Source organism: Cygnus atratus, chromosome 10, assembly GCF_013377495.2.
Source record: "Cygnus atratus isolate AKBS03 ecotype Queensland, Australia chromosome 10, CAtr_DNAZoo_HiC_assembly, whole genome shotgun sequence".
In the NCBI taxonomy this organism is placed as follows: Eukaryota; Metazoa; Chordata; class Aves; order Anseriformes; family Anatidae; genus Cygnus; species Cygnus atratus.
The window spans coordinates 16,127,704-16,143,212 of NC_066371.1; the positions used below are offsets into that span (position 1 = coordinate 16,127,704).

At 54.6% G+C, this 15,509-nt stretch overlaps 1 protein-coding gene across 12 annotated transcripts in view; it reads left to right on the forward strand.

Moving 5' to 3' along the window:
* Positions 1–15,509, forward strand: part of DAG1 (dystroglycan 1) — a 43,712-nt gene that overhangs the window by 24,249 nt on the left and 3,954 nt on the right. For all 12 annotated transcript variants that reach the window (XM_050712836.1, XM_035558225.2, XM_035558227.2 and 9 more), the window contains one exon: positions 5,116–5,523. In XM_050712836.1, coding sequence (XP_050568793.1) covers positions 5,242–5,523 — 282 coding nt within the window. In that variant the 5' untranslated portion in view covers positions 5,116–5,241. The remainder of the gene's footprint in view (positions 1–5,115; positions 5,524–15,509) is intronic.

Sequence of the window (15,509 nt, forward strand, 5' to 3'; positions counted from 1 at the left end):
GCGCTCCCTGGCTGCGAGGCACCGCTTAAACACACGGCAAGCAGCACACGTGGGCTTTCAGGGGCCCCGCGAGCAGGGCTTAAAGGCTGGGAGGCGTCCACGGAATCTTCTGGCAAAGTCAGGTCCGTGTGCGTGGTTCCTTCCTGGTGGCACAGAGGTCTGGTTTCCAAACAGGAGATAACGATGGGTAGCAGGAAATCTTCCTCTTAGCTGTAGGAAAGTTAAACATCTCGGCGCTTACTCTAGCAGAATAAAAACTGCTTTGAGGTGTCAGTTGCTGTGACTGCTTGCCCTGCAAGCTTTTGGAAGCTGTTGGTGGCACGTGTGACTCGAGGCAGCGAGCTAGTGACTGTTTGCAGGCAGTTCCCATCGGCAGGGGAGTGTTGCTCGCCTCCCTGCCCGAGACACATTCAGCACTGCTGGGTCTTGCTGGCTGTTGGTTTGGTTTTCCCCAGCTCGTTTTTCAGCGTCAGGGTTTCCTGTTGCTGACAGCAGCCATGATGGGGAAGAGCACAGCCTGCTACTTTGGTTTTGTTCTGCGTCGGTCACAGACGTGCAGGGCAGCTGTTATTTCAGCACTGAGCCCAAAACGTGCGAACGAGCTTATCTTTCGGAGAGGCATCTGCTCGCAGTGTACAGCCGTCCTCCTGCAGGTGTCTGGTCAGCTCTGCCTGGGAGGGATGTCGTGGCTTCGTGGGGAGCCGAGGGCGATGTCCCGTCCCCTGCTTCGCCTGCTGCCTTGCCCCAGCCGTTCGCCGCTCCTCCCGTGCGTGACAGATGTCTCCGAGCAGCTGCCCTCCTGCGTGTCCCTTCCCGTAACTCATCCTGGGCGCAGCGGTGGCTGAAGCTAGCGAGAGCCTGGGTCACGTTCTGCGAACAAAAGCATAAACGTGGCCATGAGCCGCTCTGTCCCGCGGTGCTGCCTCCGTGGCACTCCTGCCCCCTCCCCAAACCCCTCCGCCAGCAGCAGCCCCCAGCACCTGTCGTGCACACACCCAGCCCCGTGCCATCTCGTGGGTCTGGCCGGTGGCTCCAGGTTTCATCATCCTCCCGCTCACTGCCTTGACACGCAGCCCCGCGGCCGCCGATGGGGCTTGCCTGGAGATCCTCCTGTGGAAACATGCACGAGAGATCTGCGCAAAGACAAGAGCTCGGGCTTGGGAAGGTGCCCCAGCCTCCCTTCAGTCGGGTCTGAGTTCGCTTCCTTACAGAGGGGCCGCTCGTTCGGTGCTGCCCTTACCGGGGGTGCTGTTAAATAAGCAGCTCAGGTAAGTGGGATTCCTCCTCGCTCTCCTAAATACCTTCTTCTCTGGAGCAGAGCACGGCAAGGCAGCTACCTGGGCTTTCTGTGTGCTGGGCTCAGCGGCACTAAGATGCTGGCAGTGATTAATTACACAGCCCACTGCTGCGATTGTGTACTTGGGCACTCGGATTAGACGCCGCTGGGCTGAGACTTGCTTGCGCTGGCTCTTGCTGGAGCAGCGGTGTAACTGGCCACAAGAAGAGTGATTTCCCGGACAGCTGCGCTCCTGCCAGGACTCTGACCCCGGCTCCACAGCAGGCAGAAGGCGAGGTCTCCGAGAAGGTGCGTGGCTGGCGGTGGCTGCTCTGCCCTGGTCTTGCTCCTCCTTTCAGCCCGACCTCCTGTCTGCTCTGTTCTGCGTTCCTGAGCGATGAAGTAGTGCGTGTCCTCGGCACGTCGGTGGGCCTCGGAGGTGCCTGGAGAAGGAGCAAGCTTCAGCGTTGTCTTGACAAGTCAGCATCATATCAAGTGTGCTATCATATCAACAGCACCGAGCAGGCCCGGCTCTGCGTCTGAGACGGGGATTTGGCACTGGGGAGCAGGCATCAACATTGGCACGTGCGCCAAGCGCTGAGGCTGAGGCAGATGTTGATACTGACTTTGATGTTTAATCCAACGTTTTGGAGGTTCAAAGTTGAGACCAAAAGAGCTCTCACAGGAGCAGGAGGATAAAGAGAAACTCGGTTCTTTCAGAAGATCAGACAGAACAAAACATCCTGAAATTCAGGACTAACCTGAACCTTTGTGTTTGTTCTGTGAAACTGGGCAGCACAGATCCTGCTGGAAGAAGGAGCGCTCGGCCGCGTGGAGAAGCTGGGGTGGGCTAACCTTCCCCTGTAAGCTGACAGTGAGCCCGACAGCCTGATGCTTTCCATAGATCAGCAGCAGACCACTGCAGAGTGCTATCTGTATGTGATTTTTGGCCCTTGAGCTTGTGTGAAATAGTAACCTCTGCTGAGCGCTGGGATTTCTGATCTACAAGAGCTCCAGCTCTATTCACTCTTTGTGGAAGATGATCCCGAGAGCCGACTTTTTCCACCTGTGACAGAGATGGTGTCTCAAACAAGTGAGTCTGCCCAGGGTAGTACCATGTGGAATGGTTTGGGCTCTTGAACTGCCTGGAGGCACCATGCAGGTCCCCACCAGTGCTTGTCCCGGTCTCGCATAGCGTTTGCTCCGTGTTCTGCACTTGCATCTGGACTCACAGCACTCACGGCTGCTGGCCTTGTTGAGCAGAGTGCCAGCTTTTGGACACGAGCCTTGTGTCACAGGAGTCGTCCCGTCCCGAAGCAGTGGTCCCCGTGGACCACAGCGCTGCGGCTGGGTGCCTTGTCCTGGCTCTCTGGGTCTGGCCCGCGCTGCCTCTCAGCCACAGCCCGTAAAGTGAGCCTGGCACCGCTTCTGCTTCTGTCGGTGCTGGGGTGAGGTGGAGCTGTGACGGTGAGAGTCTCTCTTGGTGGTGTAATTTCGTCTTGGTTCTCCTGGTTTTTCTTTCAAGAGTGGCTACTGAATTCCTCCCGTAGCTCCTTTGTGCTTTGCTTCTGCCTCCTGAGACTGTTCTTGTGTAGGTTCCCTAAATTCTGAGTCTGTGTGACCTGCAAGCGTCAGACTAGATCTTCACGGCCAGTGCCCGAACTGCTTGGCTGAGGGGCGCGGATCAGACAGGCAGTGCTTGTTGCCTGCTCCAATAATTCTTTCTGCAGTGGGCGATGACTTCATTTTCCTCTCCTGCTTGCCACAGATATCAGGAGCCGGCTCCTTTCTGCCCAAATACTCCTATCCATCCAACAAAAGCGCCCTAGGGCAGATCACGTCACTTGGCTGAACAACGCAGAGCTGCGCCATGCTCGCGCACGGTTCCACCGTGGCCACGATGAGCCAGGGGCTGGCACTGCCGTAGGGACGTGGTGCTGAACCTCTCCAGGTGCCTCTGCAGCCCTGTGTGGCTGCGCGCCGGGTGTCTGGCTGTCTCTGCTGGCACGCGGCGTTTCTCCTCCGCTCAGGAGCGGAGGCTTCGCGTGGCTGTGAGAGGCAGGGACGTTTCCGCGCTGATAGCATCTCAGCTCCGCAGCAGCCACATTCTTCAGCCACCGCTGCCGCCTTCCTCCCCTGGCCGTGAGCCTTCAGTCCTGCCCGTACTTGCTGTACAGGCTGCTTTTAGTCCCTCGCAAGCAGGATTTTCCAACGAGCAGGCTTCAGGAGAGGTGTAGCCCACGGATAAGGTGCCACTGTTGCGGTGCCCATAGCCCAGGCTCTGGGGAAGCGGAAGGCAGGTCCTCTTTGTGCTCTTTTTGGGGTATTGTGCAGGAGGAGAGCCCTCCGGTTTCCCGCTGTGACGGTCAGTAGCCTCAGCAGGACCTCTTGCGGAGCCCTGCTCTGTCTCTGCAGCTCGTTCAGAATGGGAATTGGCCTGGGAGGCGTGGTGCGTGGCGTGGGGGGTCTGCCAAGGGGTGGGCTGTGCCTCTTGCCTTCTCTCGCAGGGGTTTTGGGGTGGGCACCCAAGTCCCAGCTCACCTGGTGTGCCTGGGGAGGTGGACCTGGGTGTGCGGTGTGCCGTGCTGCGGTGATGGACTTCTCGAACACCTTTAGATCTGGGTATGGAGGAGACTTAATCCTGACAGGCAAACGGCTTCAGGGGTGAGGAACTCTGAGGCAGCCTCGGAGCCCAAGGACTTGGTGATGTCCAGAATAGCACAAGCTCTGTGTCACCCTCAGAGCCCCGGAGAGGGTCTGTGGTGCATTTCAGCTTTGTTCCTTAGCTGGTTGGGTCCAGAACCTGCCAAATGGGAGCTTTACCCACTAGGGCAGCTCCCAACCCTGTTCACACGCCCTTGCAAGAGGTGAACTCAGAAACATGAGCACTGGGATACGTACAAGGGCGCCCAAAAGCCAGCACCCAACGTGCAGCTGCCAGGCTGAGCCGTTTGACCTCGGTAGGCAGCAGCACCTGCAGACAGCCCTGGGAGCTGCTGGTGCTGGTCGCGTGCCCACGGCCGCGGTGGATGACGGCGTGTGCCGGGCCTGGGGCAGCCTGACGGGCATCCTGCAGCGCAGCTGGAACCGGCTGAAAGAACCGGGGGCTGTGCTCGGTGGGCTGGGAGCCACGGGGATTTGCCGTTTGTGGTCGGGAGGGGGACTGGGTTTGCTCTAGGAGTACAGAACTGCTTCTCTTAGCCCAGAGAGAACGGGTTGGTTAAAGATGTGTGAGTGCCTGGCCCCTAGTCTCTTGCGCTCTCTGGCACTTAGCGTGCGTGGCTTACTTGGGTCTGATTTTGGGGGGTGTGTTGCTGGCCCCAAAAATGAAGCCTGAACACACTGGCTAATACGAAAGTCTGGACCTGAGAGCAGGCCTGGCTGGAAAACCAAGGGTATGGGTCAGAGGAGCAGGAGCATCTGTCGTGCGTTGGGTATCAAAGGTTTCTAGGGGGTTCACACTGCATAATGAGTATGTAAATCCTCTGTTGCCCCAGCCTGACTTCAGCTTGCTGGGCAAGGCCACCTCCTCCCCCTGTGTCTGCCCAGTGCCTTGTGGCTATCTCAGGATGCTGCGGCTCCAGGAGCAGCACGGCTGTGCGTATGGAAAAGCAGAAGGGCCTTATTTCTCCAGAGACGCTGTATATCAGAAAAAGAGCTGAGAAGTTCTTGCTGTCTTTACTGGTAGCATTAGCTCTTGCAATTAAATCCAAAAGCTGAAACGAAGAGGGTGGTGAGGCAGGAAGTCCTCTGTCCATCGCGAGGAGGTCTGCATGTATTAGCTGGCTGGCTTGGATATCCTAATTAACGTGCTGATTTGGTTTCCTTTCTTTAATCAGGTTCCCAGGATCCCTAGGATGAGGCTGCTGTGAAGGAGGGGCAGATCCGCTGCCTGCGCTGCCGTGCCTGCAGATCCCCACAGCCCCCTTTCTGGCTGAGCGCCGTCCCCGGAGCCGCTGGGCAGAATGACTGTCAGATGTGTGCTGCAGCCCCCTGTCCTGGGGAGGACTTTGCTCCCCGTTCTGCTGCTGGCGGCCTCGGCTCACTGCCACTGGCCCAGCGAGCCAGCAGAAGTGGTGCGGGACTGGGAAAACCAGCTGGAGGCCTCCATGCACTCGGTGCTCTCGGATCTCCGAGAGACTGTGCCGGCCGTGGTGGGCATACCGGACAGCTCCGCCGTGGTGGGCCGCTTCTTCAGAGTCTCCATCCCCACAGATTTAATTGCTTCCAATGGAGAGGTAGTCCAGGTGAGAAATGTCGTTCCCCAAGGCTCGTTTTCAGTTCTGTTCTTGCAGGAGTCACGCTAGTCACCCCACGAACAGGGGGGTCACAAGCACTGCTGTGAAGCAGCCCTGAGGTTCTGTAGGACTGTGGAAGAAGGATTTATTTTTTTTAATAATTTTTCTTAACCTCACTGTAAAGTTTCTTTCCTCTACAGTAAGGCAGAGAGGAGACGCCTCTCTTCGGGGACAACTGATCAGGTTTGTTGGCTGTGTTTAAATGGTGAGATTCTCAGCCCTTGGAATGATGGGCATGTTCCTGAGAAGATGTTGCCTCGGGATCAGGGCAGCCACGAATTCCCTGGGACTGCTCTGACACTCAGGGAGCTTGCTTTGCTATGGTAACAAAATATTGTTAGACAAATAGACCGTGTTCTGCGAGCAGGGCTCTGGACTGTGTTCGCCACAGTCTCTCCTGACCTTGTCCCTAAGTCCTCCTGGGAAAGACGAGAACCTTTCTTTTTATCTGACTTGCCCTCAAGGTTCTAGCACCGCAGGCACCCAAAAACTGAGCTTTGGAAGCAGTCCTGAGGGCAAGGAAGTGTCAGAATAGCCCGGAGGAAGACAGACACGCTGCCAAACACACGTTTATTAATCTTTAGTCCTTTTCTGGAAGGTTGCTGAGAAGTTGTCGTCTCAGCCTCTGCCCGCTTGGGTGGAGAGTTCAGAAGACTGTTTTGAAAAGAAAACTGAAAATCACCTTCCAATCTTAGACATATTTTTTTCAGAGAGCAGACTTGAAAAATATTTTTAAAAATCCGTTTTTGGGAAATGCTATAAAAAGCCAACCTTCTGGTGCGTCTCAGCAGATCAGAGGGAGATGGAGAGAGCGAGTCAGGAGGCAGTCTGACATCTTGGCTTCTCCTTGAAGGCAGGTTTGTTTTAGCTCTGCATGCTGTCGTGCAGTCATCTCCATCCAGATCTGTGATCGCGACGGCGCCAGGACCACGATGTGCCGGTGGTAGGCAGAAAATCAGCAGAAAGCATCCGACAGGACATCAGATCCCAGGGAAGAGGGAAGTGGTGGGGGAGCCCTGGGAGTAGAGGAGATGGAGGTGGGGACGGGCTGGTCGCAAAGCAAAGACTGGGACATTTCACTGAGGAGTGCGTGGCTGCTTTTGGAGTGCAGAATGCCCTTTGGTGGCACGGTGAGTGCCAGGCAGCTGCTTTGGAGGGAGCAGACTCTTCACCATGAATCTTTAGGAGCAAGAGAGGTGCTCAGGGCTGCTGTGCCCTTGGGCCCTACGCCCGGTGCCTGGCTCCATGTGTGATGGGTGCCGCTGCCAGGACCCAGGGAGCTTTATCCTTAGCTTTGAATTCCCCCATACTTTTGAGGGAGCTGTCAAGGTAACGTGTTCCAGAAATGAGAACTTCGGTTTGGAGTTTAGTATCCATGGCTTGTTTTGGTGTTGTCTAATGGCTACTTTGACAGCAAGAAGTCGTTTTCAGTGCTCGCTTAACACCACAGCTTCCTCTGCCTCCTTTTCCTGGCACAGTAGTTGTCTTTGATAGTTCCAGCAGCTGCAGGAAAACTGTGATACGTTACTTCAACCCCACAGCTTCAAACGATGCTTCCACCACTACGGTGTCGCGGCGTGCTCGCTAACAGCAACAGGTGTTTGAGGAGCAGCACAGGGGCCGTGCTGAAGCAGGGCTGGAGGAGCAGTTGCTGGCTGGGTGCAGTTCAGCAAAGGCTGGGAGCGATTTCCACGCTTGTACGTGGGCTTGCCTGAATGCACGTCGCATCTGTTCGCCTGGAAATTGATTTTAAAAGTGAGGCAGGCTCTAGGGCAGCGGTACTGGCCTCGTTTAGCTGGTGCATCTGGAAGGTCTCTCCCTTGCAGCAAAAGCTGTGTTGGCTGCCAAGCATAGCCAACCTTTCCCGTGGGGATTTGACTCCTGGCTAGTGAGAGCTGCGTAGGCAATTCTGGAGCGTTGGGGTGCCTTTTTTGTTTTAACATCAAGTTTCAGGGCAAGCTGCTCTGCTCTTTTTCTCAGGCTGCCTTGTATTTTTCAGCCAGACCAGTAAAAACATAATGCATCTAGATCTAAAGGAGGTGCGCTTGCCAATACTCAGTCCCCTTAAATTTCTAAGAAACCATATATCTCATTTAAAAAGAAAAGAGCAGACGGTCGGTGTCCCCAAACTTCCAGGAGCTCCCCATCTGGAGCCCAAAGAAGGTGTGATCGCTTCGTTTCTAGGTCATTTCCCACTGATTATCCTACCGTGGGGGGGAGTGCCTTGAAGCTGCTTCTCAGATCCTCTCCCTGCTCGTTAGCAGATTCCAGCCGACCCGTAGACAAAATAGTTTTCTCCGCAAACTTGGTTGTGGGATGGAAACAATGCCAGGCATCCGCAGCGCTGCGGAGGAGTGCCTTGCAGGCGCGCGCTCCTGCACAGATGTGTGGGCTCTGTGCAATCAGGTACGTGCTCCTGGGAGCAGCTGCGAGTGCTTCCCTGCCACCCCCAGCCCGCCTAAGGACAGGCGAGGTTTCACGGCTAAGCACAGAAGCAAGCTTATGCCAGTGCACTCAGCAGCTAGGCAAAATGCAAAGGTGGACACGCAGGAAAGTTGGGAGGAAAAAAAAAAAAAAGCCCCAACCTGCTAACTATTTTGTGAGTTAATTAACTTCAGAGCCTCTGCTCTGTGTTGCTCAGAGCCAGCTGCCAGCACAGCTTTGTGGTGCTGGAACTTGTGGCTGGAGATGAGAAACCACCAGTGCTTTCGCATGAGAGGTGCTGCCGAACGCCTCGTGCCTCCGAGTGGTGCCTGCAGCCCCGTGGGTCTTCCAGCTCCTAATTTCGGCTGCACCCTGCAGCGAGGTTGCTGCCCGGAGTCAGGAGGTGTCCTGGGCCCGCATGTCCCGTCCCCACCGAAGGCTTTGCAGAGCCTGACCTGCTGCATCTCCGCAGCTGTCGGGGCAGGCGTGCTCAGCTGTGTCCTGTTGTTGCAGAGTTCATCGCACCCGGGCCTAAAACCAGCCGGATTTCCTGTTCCTATTGCTTCCATTTGAAGGCTGTTCCAGACTTTGGTTGTTCTGATTAAAAATGCAGCTTCTAAGCCTAAATTTAGAGATGGCTAGAAATATTTAGACGAGCTGCCCTTTAGCTTAAATCTCTCTCCACCTTCATAATATTTACTTCCTTTATGTATTTATAAGTGACAGGCATATTCCCGTCTTGATTTTATTAGGTTAAACAAGCCAATCTCTTTAGTCTTTCCCCATCAAATAAGCTTTTTTTTTTCCTCTCCTCATCTTTGCAGCTGTCTAGCTGTCTTCTGCACCTCTTCCAGCTTGAGTTTATTTTTCTTGTGGTTGCGTGGCCAGTGCTATACAAAATACCCCAGGTGAAATTTTACCAGAGCCTTGTGTAAAGGCATCAAAACTTCCTTTTCTTTGCTGTAAATAACCTGTCCTGTAATTGTGTGCTTTTCCACGTCTGCCTTTCTTCAGCTCAGACATCTCGTGATCAGCTGAAGTATCCAAGTCTGTAGGTTTTTTCCGCTTCCAATTCGTGAGATATCCCAGAAGAGTGCAGTAGGCAAGGGAGGCAGTCTTTGATTTGGTGTTGCTGCTCCTGGTCTCTCTGAGGTCTGACACTCCACTTTTTAAGGTTGTCCCATTTTTCCTGCGTGAAAATCTAAGCCTCCCATCGCTGAGTGACAGTACAGAGAGTCAAGGCAAGGAGAGCAGCACCTTTGCAGAGCTGGGGACAGTGGCTCTTTCAGCAAGCACGTCCCGCTGCTCCCGTTGCCCCCGAGATGATGATCCCCACTCAGAGCAGGAAAGCTGACGCTGGGCTTGGCCCACCAAAGAAAAGCCATACCAAGGAGGGCGTTTATGTGGTGACTGCCTCCATCCCGGCTTCCAGGAGTTGATCTGGCTGATGTGGGAACTGTTGTCGAAAGCACCTGACATCTCCATGTCTGTGAGAGAGGCTTTCTGATGCCGAGCTCAGAGCCAGAGGCAGCATTTCTGTCATCTGGCTGCAGGGAGCAGGAGACATCTGGGCTTCGTGTGCCTCTCCAAAAACACCAGGCAGTGCACCCAGGTCTTCCTGTGAAGTGCAGTCGCAAGGCATGCACCTAAAATACAACATTTCGGTGACTTTTTATCACTTGTGCATCCCTAACAGCGGTCAGCAGACCCAGCTAGAAGCTGGGAGCACACTCGCTGTGGGAGCAGTGTGCTGCACCTTCCCCCGGGGAAGTAAAGATGCCGCCTGGTCCTCTCCTGGCAGTACAGGGGTGTCGTGGCCCACGGGCACGTGTCACCTTTGTGAAACGCCTCGCTTGGGTGGCTCCAAGGCAAAAGGGAAGGAAAGGTGAGGCTGCAGGGAGGGCAGCCTGCAGGTGCCGGCAGGAGGCTGTTGCATCCCATTAGCCCCTGCCCACCCTAAATACTCCCTAACACTCCTCACCTGTCTGGTGACCAGGAAGGGCGATGATTCAGGCCTGGGACAGGTCCCAGGTAGCAGATCTGCTCCTTGGCTGATGCTAAGAAGTTTCCAGATGAGCACTGCTGAGTCTTCCTGGTCCTGGCTCCTTAGTTCTTGGTTGTGATGTGCACGACCTCCCCAGGGCTTCGTTGGGAAGACGGGTGAAACACATAGTGGGGCTCCCCAGAAGCTGCCACTCCGTGCAAAGATAGCTGGTGGCCAAGAGATGAGAGCAGCTGGAGTAAATCAGGTAGCTGCTGTTCGTGATGTATCTGTGCTGTGGGTTCTGGGGGCAATGAGAGCATTGCCTGTTCATCTGGTTAAAAAGGAGCCTTGCTTTCCAAACAGGAGCCTGGCTTTCTGAGGGTGGTTCTATTTACCATCTGTTGGAGTGGCGTTTGTCAAACAGCTTTACTCGTCAGACTGCAGGGGCCTTCTTTTATAAACAGGATCCATAGAGCTCGAGTTGCAGGAGCCCCAGCGTTGAGATCTGGTGTGGGTGCTGCGCGTGATGCCAGCCCCTGCTCTGACGCAGTGACCTGGGCAAGGGGCCAGGCATCAGAAGCCAGCCTTGAAATACCAGGACACGCTGAGTTTTATGGAGGAGAAGCACAAAATACTGTTTTGTTTTTTTTTTTTTTTCCTCCTGCAGTGTTCCTTATTTCAAAGATTTTTAACTGCATGTGAATTTTAACGCAGTGGTATTTCTCAAAGAGTGGGGGATAAGCGAACAGTCCTGAGGGGCTGTGTGGCCAGGCTGGGCATCCTAAAAGGCTCCGTGCACTGACCTGTTTGAGCTTCATCTCACTCCCAGGGTCCTCAGTTTTCTTAGACTTTGCCTAACTAAAAGGCATAGCAACAGCAGCTATTTACAGGGAGTGTGTTGGGATAAATGGCAACGTCTGGAACAGGTCCAGGCAAAGGACTTCTTGGGCAAGGCTTTAATTCGCCACGGTGCTGCAATCGGAGAGATAAGATGAGCTGATAAGATTTCTGTTGGGGGGCCGAGGGGGCTGCTTATCTTTTTCCTGCAGCAAAACAAAGTCGGGGAATTTGGCATTTTCAGTGCACACTTAGTAACGAGCTCTGAATTTGGAGGAGTGGAAAATGTGACTCAATCTAATTATAAACTAGCTTTTCAGCCGGGCCGGGAAGTTCCTTGTTTTGTCCTGCTCTTACGGGTTGTTGCCCTGAGCATCCGGGGAGACTGAAATGAGATGGTGGAGTCCTGTGAACAGGCTGACCTGAGATTGCTGGATCGGGCTCGCCTTTCCTCGCCGCTGTCCTGAATGCCAGATTTCCAGTAATCTGCTGATGGCAGGAAGAAATTGCAGGGCTGGGGAGCTCTGCGGCCGCAGCGCTAAACCCCCAGTGCTTGGCATCCCCGCCGTGTGGTATTTTCGCTTCCCTTTGGCCTTTCACTTACAAAAAGCCGTGCTGAAAGAAGAGACCGACTCAACTTTTCTTTTTGGGCTGTTTGAGGCTTTTCCTGCCCTGCTCGCCCCCTGCCCAGGCGAGGAAGCGGGGTGTGGGCAGCTGCGCCTGCTTGCTCTGACAATGAAGCTAAACAAACCCTTCCAAGCCGGCCGCGCGAGCCGATGAAAGGGGCATTTCTTGGGACACTCAATGTTTTGTCGTGACCTCCCGGTGAAACAGCTGTTGTGTTCCCTCGCCCAGGCAGAGTGGGACTCTGAATAGTGCCCTTTTAGCGAGCGCGGAGGCGCAGCTGGAAGAGGAGCCGTCACGGTAGGAGTATGCGAGAATGGCACGAGCTGGGCGTAGCTGCCCCAGCGCGAGGCCATTTTGCTGGTAGCTTCTTCAGCTGGTGGAGCGGAGCAGAGCAGGCCAGCACGGCCGAACACACATCCACAAAGGGAGGGAGGGAGCAGCTTCCCATGCAGGGTCTTTGTCTGCCCAGTGCTGGGAAACACGGGTGAGCGGCAGCGCAACGTTGCGGTCAGGTTTTCACAACCACACAAAAGTTAGCACGGCTTTGCCATCTGGTTCTCTAGGGACTGAAGCTCGAGCTCCAAGTCTGAAGACCAGGACCCGTGGTACAGCCCCCACCACCTCGCTGTCCCTTAGCTTTCCCAGCCAAAAGGTTTGTTCTTTTTTCGAAGGCAGCAGCTCCAATTCCCAGTGATGTCCAGAAGGAGCTGAAGGCTTCAAGAGGTGCCCATCTTCCTGGCACCGCTGCTTTTTGCCAGGCGAGCCCCATGCAATGCCCCAGCTCGCAGTTCTGCATTTCAGGAAAGCTGTGGGGTTGAGGCTGCCTGTTGCTCCTGCTGACAAAGCTGCCCCGAGCAGTGGGCTGAAATGAAGCCTGGCCTTAGGCAAACAGCTTAAATTTGACTCTTTCTTTGCAGCTATATTTGCATTTGAATTGTCTCCTCCTTTCCGTTTTCTTTCCCCTGCCCGCTGGTTAATTGCTTGCAGAAGCCTGTGCACTGCAGCCGTTCAGCAATGCTTGGGTCAGCCGCCCTGAGCACAGTTCAGCTCACGTGCCGAGAGGGCTCTGCTCTGTTTTTTCTCGTTATTGGCCATGTGTGTCCAGGTAATGCCAAAGGAGCAACCCAGAAGAAGGGGAGTCTGTTGTATGGTAAATTATCATCGGTGGTGACACTCCAAATGAAATTACCGGCAGACGGGTCTGCGTGTCAGCAGCAGCCGGGCTCAGGGAGAAGAGGCAGTGGAAGATCTGGTGGAGCTGCAGGAGCATCCACACCCACTCCTGCCCGAAAGCAGTCAGGATTTTTTCAGGACTGACTTGAGAGCGCTCAGGAAGCACAAATGCGGAGTCCTCGGCTGCCCCTGCTGGCAGGGGTCTCGCAGTATGGGCTGGGAAGGTCAGCAGGGTTGTACTGGTGTGCTAGCACGAGCCCTGTGCCTGCTCCTGGCAAAGGACTTGCTGCCTCCTTTTTGCAGGATGCAATGGAAGGAGGAGGAGGACTGAATACTTGAAGGATTAGAGGGAACTTTTGTAGGCAAGAATGCTTTTTTTTTTTTTTGCGCCTGAATTCCCTTGGAGGCAACAGCTTTGCTCACTTCATTTTCTTGTCTTTGTCTTGCAAGCTACAGGGCTTTGAGATCTAAGTTTAAAAACCAAATCAAATTGAGCTATCTTCCTGTACGAGCTGCCTGACTGCTCCCGGCCAGCCTAAAAATAACAGGCCGTGTGTATCTGAAGGGACTTTGTGAGCTGGGTCTTCAAAGCCAGCCAGACCACTGCATGTACTTAAAATTGCGAACATGGCTAATTTTTTAATGGTCTTCTATACACTGCTAGGCTTGTGTAATCTTTAGCCGATAAGCATTCATTTACAATTATCTCAAATAATAGGAAAACAAAGACAGTCTTTTTTCTTGAGCAACAGAAGAGTTATTTTGAAACCAGACCCCTTGTGAGAAACGGCAGGGCTTAAGGCTGATATTTACTGTGTGCATGAAACACTGGAAAACTTCTTACGTGAAAACTAGAGATCCCAAATCATTAACTATGTGCAGCCTTAACAAATACCGTTTGAAGCAATATTTGGAGGAAATGTTGCTAGAACAGAGTCCAGGGCTCCACTCTAGTTTCACAGTGCCGCAAGCACAGCACAACACCTTAACGGCAGCTGGGTTCAGGCACGGCCATGGCGTTGGAGAGCTGTCACTTGTGGCCTTCCTAAAGATTTCCCTGGGGAGGCACAGGCATCTTCACGGGTTTCGTGTGCGTAACCCATGTAAACTTGATTTTTTTTCTAATTTTGCAGAGCCTTGAGAAACAGTCTGCACGTCCTCTCAGGTTGAAAAGCTAGCTCAGCTGTTTTTAAATCAGGTTTAAGTGGTTTTATAAATGTTTTGCAGCCATCACGTCCCTGCTAGAACAAGCTGTCCTGGCAGGTGATTGCCTGGCCTGGTTTTGCTTCCTAGAAGAGCCCGGTGTTCGGTGTTAACCTGCCTGCAGTTTCATTTTCTCGCGTGGGCCCTGAAGAATGTGAGCAGTGTCCCAAGTCAGGCCAGACGCCCATCGAGACTTCTGGGGCGAGCAGGGGGCACTCCTCGTGCACCAGTCTTTATTAGGGTGGGTGGCCATGCCCCTCTGTGAGCCAAGAAGGGCCCTCGCCATGCCCATGCGCTGCTCCTCTGGGCTGGGCAGGGTTTGGCCTCACCTTCTGGAGGGGCTGAAAAATGGTTTTCAAAGCAGAAGGGGTCAGACTGACCCATGCCTCGCTCGGCAGACCCGGGGAAAAGGGGAGCAGCAGCAGCCTCGGGTCGCAGGAAGGCTTGGCAGCTGGGCTGCGGCCCTGTAATTAGGGGCTCTCACAGGGCACGCAGCCTGGGAAGGCTCGTTCCAAACGTAGCCCAAAATTACACGTTCTGCATGCGTTTAAACCGCTCGCTATTAAAGGCGTTATTATTCCCGATTGTGTAAGCCTCGACAGCGCCGCGGCTTTGTCCGGGCTGCGTGCGTTTGCTCGTCGCGCGCCCGGCCCTGCCCGGCCTCCTGCCTGCGGTACGGCCAGTGGCTGTCTGTGGCCCGAGGGGGCAGCGGCACCGTCTGGCTCCTGCTACTTGAAACGCAGAGTTGTGCTCGGGGCTGCCCTGACATCTCGGTTCCTGGGGGGTGCTAGGAAATGGTGCCAGCTGTGAGGAGGGGCATGAGCACAAGGCCGCCTCCTCGGCTGGCAGGGCAGCACCAGGCCATGGCTGCATCCTCTTCTGGAGCGTGAAATGCCAAAGAAAGGACACCTTGTTCCTGCCAGAGGGAGGCCCAGCCCAGCGTGCCCAGCTCAGGTGGAGGGCTGGCTTTCCTCCGGGCTGCCCCGGGGTAAAAGCAGCTTCTGTTCTTGCTGTGGTGGGGAGGAGGCTGCTGGCAGCGCTGCCAAAAACCGCTGCTTTCTGCCAGGCAAGCGGGTAAACGGCAAAGCCAAGTGGAAGGATGTTCACATCTCAGAGCCTGGGCTTGGGTGGGCTGGCTTTCTGCGTCTGGTGCAAGTGGGAATCTTAATTCCCTGCTCTCTGACACCGCTTGTTAGGAGTTAACTAAAAGATGTGCTAACAGCTTTAAACTCTGCTCTATAAAGTGTACTGAGCATGTGTCTCGTGATGTGCTCTCCAGCTTGTCTGGGCTGGCAGAAAGTGAGGCTGATTCTTCGCAGATGAGAGGAAGAGGGGTGGTGCCCTTGCAGCCGTGGCTGAAACCCTCTGCTGCTCTTGCACAAAAGCTTTCTCATGCTGCTGTCCCCAATGGACTTTCAGGCCCTGTGTTATCCTTGCAGTTAGCCTCCTCTTCTTCGTCTCCTCACCCTTTTGAAGTAGAGGCTTTGTTCTTTGTAGGTGAAAAGCACAAAAAGAGCCAGCGAAGAGAGCTGAACGTGGTGCGGCTCTGCGAGCCTTTCCCTGGAGCTCTTGCATACAGGGGTGTGAAGAGGTACCCTGGCGTCGCAGCCTGCAGAGGGGGACGTCGCTGTGTGTCCCTGTGTCCCCAGGCGTCCCAGAGCAGGGACCTGCAGTTCAGCACAGAGGT